We start from the raw sequence: 11,466 nt of genomic DNA on the forward strand, positions 1-11,466 counted from the left end.
AAACAAAACATAACAAAAGAGAAAATAGTCTTTCATTCTACGTTCCAATTCCATAGCTCTTTCTCTGGATGTGGATGGCATTTTGCATCGAGTCCTTCGTAATTGTTTTAGGTCCTCACATTGCTGTAAAGGACCAAGTCTGTCAGAAACAGTCCTCACACACTGCAGCTGTTACTGCGTATAATGTTCTCCTGGTTCTGCTCACTTCACTCAGCATCAGTTCATATAAGTCCAGGTTTTTCTGAAGTCCAACTGTTCATCATTTCTTATAGCACAATAATGTTCCATTACATTTGTATACCATAACTTATTCAGCCATTCCCCAATTGATGGGCATCCCCTTGATTTCCAGTTCTTGGCCACCACAGAGAGCTGCTATAAATATTTTTGTATATGTGGGATCTTTTCCCATTTTTATGATCTCTTTGGGATACAAACCTAGTATTGCTGGGTCAAAGGGTATACATACATTTGTACCCCTTTGGGCATAGTTCCAAATTGTTCTTCAGAATGCTGTCCAGATCAGCTTACAGCTCCACCAATGATGAATTAATGTTCTAACTCTTCCATATGTCCAGTGTTTATAATCACCTTGTTTTGTCATGTTAGCCGATCTGATAGGTGTGATGTGGTACCTCAGACAGAACTCCCTTTTCAAGGGAAACTTAACAGTGAAAGTCTCCCCTAACATCTCACTTATAACCCACAATCCACCACTCCCAGGATGGCTCATAAGATTTATATTGGGGAAGGACCTTGGAAAAGCGCTGAACTCTCCTACTGACCTTGGAATCCTGGGACTTGAGTTTGAGAACTTGTCTTTGCCTCTGCCTCTCTCTGTGCCTTTGGGCAAGTTACCTGGGCTCTCTGGGCCTCAGTTTATCAATGAAATGAGAGACTAGGTCCTTGAAGTCCTAGTTCTACAAATGTGGTCTTCTGATTGGGTTTAAATCATCTGGTCCAACTATGTTACTTTACAGAGAATGATTGGGACTACCCAACCACAGTCCACTCAGCTGGTCGAGAGGTGAGCTGAGAAGACTCCCAGGCAAGACTCACTACACCTTTATGATTTCTATCTGGCTACTTGGGGCTCCAGACGTGAGAGGACTCTTGGCTGTCTTTCCTAATGGAATAGAAGGAGAGGATAGACCTCAAGCTAAGCTCTCCAGCTCAAACCTAACCCTGACTCCACCCCCTGATCTTTATACATACATAGCCTCTGCCTACCTGATGCTCCTGAATGACTGATCCTAGCCGAGCCCTCCTAACTGGGTTCCCATTATCTTGTATATCACCCACTCCCACAGCAATTCAAGAGTAGTTAAAGGTTTGATATAGTGAATTGAGCCCTGGAGATGAGACTTAAAATAAGAGAATCATGGTACTGTGGAGAGGGCCTTGGATTTGAAACTAGCTAGTTGAATGACTGGACCCAAATTATGATTGATGGTTTAATATTGTTGACCTGAAAACTTGGTTAAAGAAAAGGCAACAGGCTAAATGCATACATTTTATGATGTAATTAATTAATTAATCAATTCCCTATTAAAGAAAACAGTAACATAATGCATTATGGAGCCAGAAAGATGTTCTGGCTACCCAGTACAGAAATCTGGCTTATATACATTTTGCCATGAGAAAGGAGTTCTCTTAGATAAACACACTGAAAACAAAGTAGCATCAGTTGAGTTTTATGATCCCAAGCTATGGGCATCTTCTTTCCATAGCATGCCTTTGTGATTTAAGATAAGGAAAAAGTCCCATCACCCAGATGGCAGATATCCTGTCCTAAACAGGCTTTTGAAGTTGTTCATCTTAACAGACTTGACCAAGCTGAAGTTACAACTCAAGGTATCTGTGTTTTTCTCTTATCGCTAGGATGCCAGAAGAAGGGTCTGATAAGGAAGTCCCATTTGCTTGACATCAAAAGGCATCCTCTAAGTTAAACAAAGGGGACTATTAGGTCCAGGCTCTTCTTAATTCAAACTTTGGCCCTTATTCAAGTCTAAAATTTACATTAAATATCACCAATATCAACAGGTGGGGGGGATGTCTCCACCGGAGGGCCTCAGGGAACTACATTTTTTTCATAATAAAATGATGTTGTTTTTGCCCTTGCATATGGATGACACCATGCTAGGAGAGGTAACTAATATTCTGGATGATAGAATCAAAAAAAAAATCTAAGACTAGAAAAATCAGCCAAATCTAATCAGATTAAATTTCATAGCTATGCATGTAAACTCTGGCTGGGGTTCCAAAATCAATCACACCAGTATAGAATGGGAGATATATAGTGAGTCAGTGATATTGTAGGATCAAAAGTCTAAAATGGTAAGGGAACTTAGAAGACATCTAATTGCCTTTTAAATTAAAATTTTATTTTATTTTTCCAATTACATGTACAAATTTTTATTTTCAAAGAAGAATCTTACCTTCCCCACCCCACTGAGAAAGCAAGAAAACCAAAACTTATTACAAACACTTATGATGAAGCAAAGTAAATTCTCACATTGACCATGTTTCCCCCACAATATCTCAGTCAACACTCTTGAGTCCATCCGCTAAGTCTTTCACACTTGTATTTCTTTAAAATGTTTCTACCTTTATACAGATTGTTCTCCTGACCCTGCTCACTTCTCTCTACATCTGTTCATACAAGTCTTCCCAGGTTTCTCTTAAAACTATTCCCTTCATCATTTCTTAGTGCACACTAGTATTCCATCACATACACCATAACTTGTTCAGCCTTTCCCCAATGGATGAGCCCCTCAGTTTTATCTTTGCCACTGAAAACAGTGCTGCTCTAAGTAGACTATAAATATGGGTCCTTTCCCCCCCTTCTTTGATCTCTTTAATCAAAGGGTGTGCACTTTGGCATGGTTCCAAATTGCTTTCCAGAATAACTGGACCTGTTCACTGCTCCACCAACAGTGTACTTAATATACCTGTTTTCCCTCAGCACTGCCAACATTTGTCATTTTCCTTTCTGTTTTCATATGCATATCTCTTAGTGATTCTTAGCATATTTTCATATGGGTGTTGATAGTTTGTTTTTCTTCCTCTGAAAACTGCCTCTTCCTAACCTTTGACCATTTATCATTTGGGGAATGCAATTTCCTCATTTTACCCAATGAGGAAGCAGGCCCAGGGATGGTCAAAACCATATAGTAGTCTTCTTCAGAGGGGGCATTTGCAACCAGGTCCTCTGACTGCAAGAATTGGGGCAATTTCCATTCTGCCCCAATGTGGTGGGTGAAAATGAGCCACAAAATGGTAAATTGCAAGGTCAACGTGAGACAACAATTAGAAGATGGGCCTTTGAGGAACATGTGGTCAGAACTCAAGCCATAAGTGTCCCTGTGTGCTCTGACTTTATGAAATCACAGCTTGAGAATTTGTTCAGTTCTGGGTACCATATTTTGGCAAGGACTATGATAAGATACGCATAGCCCCTTAAAAGTTTGTAGAGTTATTTGAGCCTCCAAAAAGTATCTGCAGGAAGTACCCCCCCCCCCAGCCGCTTTTACAAAGAAGGAAACAGGCTAAGAGGAGGAAAGCGATCTGCCCAAAATTGAACAGCTAGAGTCAGAGGTGCAACTTTGAAGCCAAGTTGTCCTCACTCCCAAGTTAGCCATTTGATGCCAATACACTACTTATTCTACCCGTGCAGAGGATAGTGGTTAGGTGTGGAGACTGTATGGTATTGAATAGTACTATTCAAGGAGCTCTTGAGAGGACCAAGTAGAGTCCTCTTCAGATATATGAAGGGCTCTCATAGGAGAGAGAAATGTGTTCTCCATGGCTTCCCAGGAGAGGCACACAGAAACTTAATGTAAGGGAAAAAATGACCAATAAAAGCTGTCCAACAGTGGGCAAACTGTTTGGGCAAGCATGTGTCCTGGTCACTAGAAGCCTGCTAGCCATTTGTTGGGCCAATGGTGTCAAACAAATAGAAATGGATGACTACAATGTACAATAGATGCCTGCAGTCAGCCTGTTGACTTCGAAGACCACATACATACTAATATTATCTATATTCTATTGTATTTTTATTAATTTTGTCAATATATTCCAATTACACATTAATCTGATTTGGGCAGCAGTGGGGAAATGTTTTTGATCCCTTTAGGGGATTCTTGTTCAGTCATGGGTTTAGACCCTTTCAGCTCTAAAACCTGGGGTACTGGTTGAGCTGAGGTCACATGGTGAACTAGTGTCATGGAGGTATTGAAGGAAAATGGTTTCCCTCTTGCCCCACACATATACTCTTTCACTCCACTATGGAGGGCACTGAGACTAAGCAAACAGCTCTGCTTAATTAGGGTCTACCCTACTTCTGTCTCTAAGAAGGTACAAAGGACAAACCTTATATTCCACACCAAATTACTGGGATAAGAGCCCAAGAATCTTTCTTCTTATAATTATTTGGCATACAGAGGAGTGGGATGGCCCTAGACAATATGCCCCTATGGCCCCATGATTCTGTTATTAATATGGATCATCCTGCCACAACCCCCAACCCAAGTCTTTAATAACTCCATCATCCCAGCAATCCACACAGGAAGAGCGAAATGAATGAAAATAGCATTCCAAATTATAGTTGATTGGGCAGTCCATTGAATCAGAGCATCAGTATGTATTGATATCTGGGATGGGCACCATAGATGGACAATAATTTGCCAGGCCTGGCGATGAATAGGAGGGCAGGCTGGAGAGCATGGAACAAATCTGTCTAGTACCAGTGTCCTGTTGGCATTTAGGGGCTCTGGCTAAAGAGTACGAAGCAGGAGGCTCTCAGAGTTACAGGGCAGGTGACTCTCTGACTGCTGGCAAAGATGGCAGTCCCCATGGATGACAGCTCAGCCCAGAAGAAGTGGGTGGAGGATGATAGTGATCAGGGGGCTTGCTGTACTGCTCTGCTCCCAGCAGAACAAGGCTCAGGAGAAGGCAGGCCCCTCATGGACTTAGAGGCTCCTCTTGGGAAGATGAGAGCACATCACTGGAGCTCCCCTCCCTACCCTCCCAAGGCCTCCAGCCTCTGCATCTTGGAGGCTAGAATCCACCTTTGCTAAGAGTCTCTGCAGAGCCTCCCAGTGCAGGTTTTTTCTCCTCTTCCCCCTCCTCTTCCTCTTCTTCAACCTGCTCCACCCCTGGGGCAATGTGGTTCTCAGAGTGCTGAGTGGCAGCAGTAGCAACAGCGGAGGGACAGGGGTTGCCGTCATACTCAACCTCTTCTGTGTCCCTGGCCCCACTGGGAGGGTCTGGGGCTAGTTCTGGGCTTCGAGGCTTCCTCAGACAGCAGTAAGAGGCCGTAGAGAGGAAGAGAGCGGACAGCAGCACCTCAGAACCAGCCAGATAGAAGATGATTTCGTAGTTCTTGAGGGAGTCCACCAGGCGACCTGTAGGAACCCGACAAAAAGGAGAGTGGTGTCACACAACCGCATCAGACCTGAAAGGCCAGCTCCTCCAGCCTCTTCATTTCACAACTGAGTCTGGGGCTAGAGAAGTCCTGAGATCAGAAGCGAAACCCTGAGGCCATCTAATGTAAAATGTAGAACTCATTTTACCGATGTGGAAACAGACCTAGAGGAGCTGACCTGCAGAAGGTCCCCCAGTGAGCATTTAAGACACAGAGCTAGAATCTGAACCCCTCTTCAGACTGCTCTTTCCGAGTGGCCTGGACTGACCAGGATGGAGGCTGGGGGCGCTAAAGGGTCAGATGGAGAAAAGGACCGCAGTTCTCCAGACGAGGATCATCCCAGGCATTTGAGAGAATCATAAAGGGCATTGGAGGTGATCTAACGCCTTCATTTAGTGGGGAAGCCTCAGGCCATCCAGGATTCCTCCCTAGAACGCGCACCCATGGCGGTGGGGGCGACCTACCAGCTGAGGGAGGTCCGATAAGCACCGCCACGGCCTCCACCAGCAGCACAAGGCCGATGGCACTGGGGAATCGTTGGGCTCCGACTGTGGCCATGAGCACCTCGAACTGCAAGGCACCCACCATGCCGTAAGAAACGCCGAAGGCCACGCAGAAGCCCACCAGGGAGCGGTAGGAGCGGGCCTGGGCACTGCACAGGTCAGTGAGCCCGTTGGCCAGCATGGCCAGACTGAAGAGATAGGTCACGTGGGGCCGGACCTTGCCCAGCCCGGCCAGCGCCCCGCAGGCTGGCCGCGCCACGATGTCCACGAAGCCGATCACCGACAGGAGAAAGGCGGCGTCGGCGTCGGGCACGCCCGCATCCTTGGCATAGTTGACCAGCATAATGGTGGGCACAAACAGGCCCAACACCAGAATGAACTTGGCAATGGCGTACACCACGAAACCCCGGTCAGTGAAGACGGAACAGTCCAACAGCCGCTTCTCCCGCCGCCGTCTCCGTTGCTGCCCCCCGGGACTCCCCCCCGGCTTCTTCCCAGGCTCCAGGGGCAGCATCTCCCTAGCTTCCTCCTCAGGCCCAGCCCCTCCATGGGCCCCTGGGCCACTGGCCAGGGGCCTCATGACCGCTCCGCAGGTGCAGCAGTTAAGAAGTAGTCCCCCCATGAGGAGGAAGCCCCCCCGCCAGCCAAAGTGCTCCAGCAGGACCTGACCCAGAGGAGACAGGGCAGACAGGAACACGGGGCTGCCAGCTGCTGCCAGTCCATTGGCCAGGGGCCGCCGGCGGTCAAAGTACAGGCCCAGCATGATGAGGGAGGGTTGGAAGTTGAGGGCCAGGCCCAGGCCTGAGGGGTTAGAGGCGGGGGGAATCCCAGTCAATCAAGGGAGTAGGGGAGGGGCTCCAGGAAGCCAGGGAGACACACCAGGACACAGGGCTGCTGGAGGGCCATCTGGCTCTGTCAGAAGCGTGGGGGGTGGGGGGGGGGGGTGGGGAAAGGAGAAGATGGAAAAGTGGGGGAGGACACATCACTTTCTTCTTTGTGCTCAGAGGCTTGGGGAGGAGAGTGAACACCAGAGAGGGCAGGATTAGGGATGCATTGGACTCCCACCAGTCAGGAGAAGGGAAGAGATTCGTGGTGGGGAACGGATGTCATAGAATGTTAGAACTACAAGTCAGGTACACATGCATTTATTAAGCCCCTACAACGTGCCAGGCCCTGCAATAAGCCTTGGGGGCCCTTAGAGATCATTTAACCCAGCATCCCCATTTTGTAGATGAGGCAAGTAAAACTCAGAAAACTCAGAGAACAGTTAGTAGAGAGTAGATCCCAGGGCTCCTTCTGACTCCCAGCTAAGCACTGGTTGGGCTCTGACATTCTTAGAGCTTGTTCTCCATCTTGCCTATGGTCACACAGTTAGTAGGCAGCCCAACACAGCCTACCCGTGGAGAGACTTCCCCCTCAGAAAGATCCACAAGCTTGGGACCGGGAGATTAGTCAAGACCTTGGGAATGGGCTCTCTGACCAGGGGTTCGGGGGTCGGGGCAGAGTCTGACCTGTGAGCACGCCAGCTGTGAGGTACAATTCCACAATACTGGTGGTGAAGGAGGCCAGGATCATCCCAGAGGAGGCCAGCAGGCCCCCTGCCAGCATCACAGGGCGGCAGCCAAACTGGTTGACCAGGATACTAGACACAGGCCCTATGGGGTGAGGGGAGGTGGGTCAGGGAGGTCTGTGAGATGACTTGGCCAGGGTTACACAGGTATCTGTATTCTGGGGCAGAATTAGAATCTATCATTTCCTGCCTCAGAATCCGACCTTTATCCATTAGGAAGCCTGGGTAATTGTCGGCTCTCATGACTCAGGATATTAATTATAAATATAGAAATTAATTAATTATAAATTAATTATAAAACTGCCCCTGTCTGAGACTTGACAAATCAAGCCTGGGTTCGCTCCTGCATATTTTCCTGGAGAGCAGCCCTAGGTCCCCAGAGAGGGGTGGTCCCAGTTGGGAGTGGTCCCAGAGGGTCGCAGAGGAACTTTGGGCTGTCATACACCTGGCGGAGGGGCTGGGATTGTGGAGAAACGTTGAGTGGGGGCAGGGTTGAGGAGCTTTGAATCAGGAGGGTGGGGGTCCCCAGGAGGGACTTAGGGGCTAGAGGGTAGAAGTCTTCTCATGTTCCGGCGTTTGGGGCTTCTAGCAGAGGACAAGGAGACACAGGGTGGGGTTTGGGGAAGAAAGGAGAGAGGTCCACAGGTTGGGACCGAAGAGGGTGAGAGCCCTAGCAAGCGGGGCTGTCTTGGGTTTAGGGGTCCCCAGGATCAGGCGCAGGGCAGAAACAGGGGGAGGAGGAAGCATTTCCAGAGTTGGAGTCTTGTGTCTGGGGGTCCGGAGGACGTTGGGGATCAGGGGTCCTGGGACAGACAGGGTTGTGGGAGGGAGGGAGGAGACGGGGTCAGGCTATCCCCCAGTCACCTCCCCAGACCTGTGCCATAGAGCATCGCCAGCATGATGGAGGAGATCCAGGCCGTGTCGCTGTAGCCCACGCCGAAGTCCCGCATGAGCGCCTTGAAGTACACGCTGACCGCCTTCGGGAAGGCGTAGGAGAAGCCGGTCACCACGAAGCAGCCAAGCAGCACCACCCAGCCCCAGCCGCCGTCGGGGGCTGACCCGGGTCGCCCAGACGGACCACCGGCCCCCATCACCAGCCAGTCAGCCGGGGGCTGCGCGCAGAGAGGACGCCAGTGAGTCAGGGAAACTGAGGCAGGGAACGAGGAGAAGCCTTCAGTTTGGGGGGAGCCCAGAATGAGCGAAGAGGATTTGCTGAGATCCCATTGCAACCCACCCTCTCCTGTCCCAAATGTCCTTCCTTCCTCCCCCCCAGACCCTCCTCAATTTGAAGCTGACATGGTAGAGCCCAGAAGGGTGCTCCCTTGGGGCTGAGGCTGACACCTAATACTTGTGTGACCCAGGCAAAGTCATTTTCCTTCTTTAAGCTTTATTTCTTTAGAGTCATTTTTACAGGTTTTTTTGAGGGATTTTGGGGGGAGAGCTCAAGCAGATCCCAGCTTCTACTCCTCCTTTTTTAAACTTTATTCTCCCCACCTATAAAAGAGAGTTGAACTATGTGGCCTCTGCTTCTCAGCCCTGAAATGTTTCCTTGACTCCAAAAAGGTTTAACCTGGAGAACCAAGCTGTACTTGTGACTCTGCCGTGAACCTGTAGTGTGCCTTTGGGCAGGTCACCTTCTGTTTCTGGGCCTCAGTTTCTTCATGTGTAAAATGAGGGTGTTGGCCTCAGTGGCCTCTGGGATCCCTTTAGTTCTAAAAATATTCTGTCCACCTCACAAATCCAGGTTGCTCCTGATTCTGGTCTCTCTTTTTAGAATGTTTCAAAATTTGAAAACCACTTCCTTCAACATGTGAACCATAACTCAAGTGAGGCATCCAGGGCTTTTTTCCAGGTGCTGCTATCTGGGGCTGGGGTCCAGGGAGGGACACTGCTTTGTTCCCATTTTGGTCTAGAGACTGCCACTCTGGTGCCTCCTGGATCAGCATCCCTTTGGGCTCTGCAGAGGATGGAGAAAGGGGGCTGCTGGCAGGGACTGTGAGGGACCCTCCAACATGAGGGACTGTGGTCACTGTATGTGCTCCAGCTACTCCAGGGGAATTTCGGGGGAAGAAGGCAAGGGAGCAGCTGGTTGGTGCTAGAGGCTAGGGAAGTAGCTGGCAGGATGGGCCACCCCTTTCCATCCTCAGGCTCCCAACCCTGTCTTCACAGTGACCCTTCCAATTCAGTCCTTGCCTTCCTATGGTCCCTCAGGAGTCGCCCTCCAGACCCCTCTATCTTGCTGTTTCCATCTTCTGATGCTCCCTGAGAGCTAGCCTCCTGAAGACCCCACCTCTTTTGGCCCCTTCTCCAAAGCTAACTGCTCCTTCCACACCTAGACACTCAGGGTGGGGAGAGAGGGATGAGATCCACCTTCAGCATGTCCCTCAGCCATCGTCACTCAGTGATCCCCTCTCCTCCCTTCAGGTTCACTCCATCCTATGGAGATTTTAATTTCTGTTGTCTTTGAACCTTACCAAACTCCTCTCCATTCAGTGCCTGCTCGAAGTTTGACGCCTTTGAACGCCCTGGACCCCACCCCCACTTCCTCTACCTCCCCAGCTCCCAGGACCTGTCTCTGAACTGCCTTGACACCAGACCGAGGTGTAACAGAGGCATTCCCTCCCTCCAGCTTTCCCCATCAGCCAGCTTTGTCCCAGGCTTCGGAATTCTTAGTTACACCTGCACTCACAGCTGCGCTATAAATATGAGATGAAAGACTATTGTTCCCATTTTACAGAGGTGGAAACTGCAGATCAAAGAAAGCTGAGAGGGTCAGGGAGGCTTTTTTTTTTTTTTATGGAGAGGAGACTAGAAGAAAGGTCAGAAAGAAGCCCCATTGAGCAGCACCAAACTATCATCTCAGAGCTGGGAGGGATCTTAAACATCCCTCTTTGAAAGCTTGGTATATACCAAGCAAAAAGCTGCGGAGACTAGCAGCTCTGCACATAATACTTTTGTATCGGGTAGGTGTGAAAGCCTGCTCTATTTGTTCAATCCACACAGCTGGCCCGGGCAGGAGGCAGGATTCAGGGTCTCTCTGGTGCCCTGTTCCTGGGTCCAGCATCGGTCCTGACCTCTCTACTGCTGCCTGCCCTGGAGACAGGTGCTCAGTTCACCCAGGCATTCCCAAGCTTCAAGCCTTAGGGAGCCTCCCCCCACTCTAGAGTGGTCCCCTTAGGTCTGGGGATTACTGACCTGGGCCTCTGTGGCAGCTCCCACCTACTGAGGCCCCTCTGGATCAATGTTCACCAGGCGACTCCGATGCTGCTGGGCTCAGACCCTTCGAGGTTCAGTCATCTGGGCTCCCCACAACCCAACTGGACCCAAGGGATTAGTGGCCGATCAAGCTTTAAACTGCCCCTCCCCCTTCTGCCTCTGCTTCGTGCCCTTCTCTGAGACTGGCTATAGCTGGGACAGGGAATGGGTCGGGGGTGGGGAATGGGGTGGAGAGCAGGCTTATATCTAGAGTTGTCCCTCTACACACACTCTGATAAGAGGCTTTGGTGGGAGAAGAAAGTAGAGCTGGGAACAACCAGTTACCATCATGGCCTGAGCAGCCATTCTATGCTGTCCTAGGCACTATGGGGGGTGGGGGAAATACCTTTTCCATTGTTACTGAGTTGTTTCAGTTGCATCCAACTCTTTGTGACCCTATGTGGAGTTTTCTTGGCAGAGATAATGACATGATTTGCCATTTCTTTCTCTGGCTTCATTTTACAGATGAGGAAACTGAGGCAAACAGGGTGAAGTGACTTGCCCAGGGTCATACAGCTAAGTGTATGAGGCTAGATTTAAACCCAGGTTTTTCTGACACATTGGGCCACCAATGGTATACTATACAGGATTCACTCAAACAGGATAAGGTCCAGGATGACACATGAAGGTAGTGAAAAGAACATGAAGGTAGTGAAAAGAAAGTATCCCAGACCCCAGGTTCAAATCTAGACTTAGTGTTTGGATCACCGTAG

The 11,466-nt window shown here is 49.3% G+C and overlaps 1 protein-coding gene across 1 annotated transcript; it reads right to left on the bottom strand.

The window, feature by feature from the left end:
• Window positions 1-2,362: 2,362 nt before the first annotated feature.
• Window positions 2,363-8,599, bottom strand: SLC16A8 (solute carrier family 16 member 8). Its single transcript, XM_072656070.1, has 4 exons — window positions 8,373-8,599; window positions 7,440-7,583; window positions 5,890-6,729; window positions 2,363-5,405 (listed from the first exon to the last, which is right to left on the bottom strand). Exons 1-4 carry the CDS (start codon window positions 8,587-8,589, stop codon window positions 5,059-5,061), a joined length of 1,548 nt encoding a protein of 515 aa, XP_072512171.1. The 5' UTR covers window positions 8,590-8,599; the 3' UTR covers window positions 2,363-5,058.
• Between the last annotated feature and the right edge of the window lie 2,867 nt (window positions 8,600-11,466).

This window comes from Notamacropus eugenii, chromosome 3 (assembly GCF_028372415.1).
Source record: "Notamacropus eugenii isolate mMacEug1 chromosome 3, mMacEug1.pri_v2, whole genome shotgun sequence".
Taxonomy (NCBI): Eukaryota; Metazoa; Chordata; class Mammalia; order Diprotodontia; family Macropodidae; genus Notamacropus; species Notamacropus eugenii.

Excerpts from the sequence above, each read along its gene's own strand:
- SLC16A8 (XM_072656070.1), bottom strand. The coding sequence starts at position 8,589 with ATGGGGGCCGGTGGTCCGTCTGGGCGACCCGGGTCAGCCCCCGACGGC. Across the intron at positions 7,584-8,372 it reads GGCGATGCTCTATGGCACAG|GGCCTGTGTCTAGTATCCTG; the intron begins GTCTGGGGAGGT and ends CTCACCCCATAG. Across the intron at positions 5,406-5,889 it reads TATCGGACCTCCCTCAGCTG|GTCGCCTGGTGGACTCCCTC; the intron begins GTAGGTCGCCCC and ends GGGTTCCTACAG.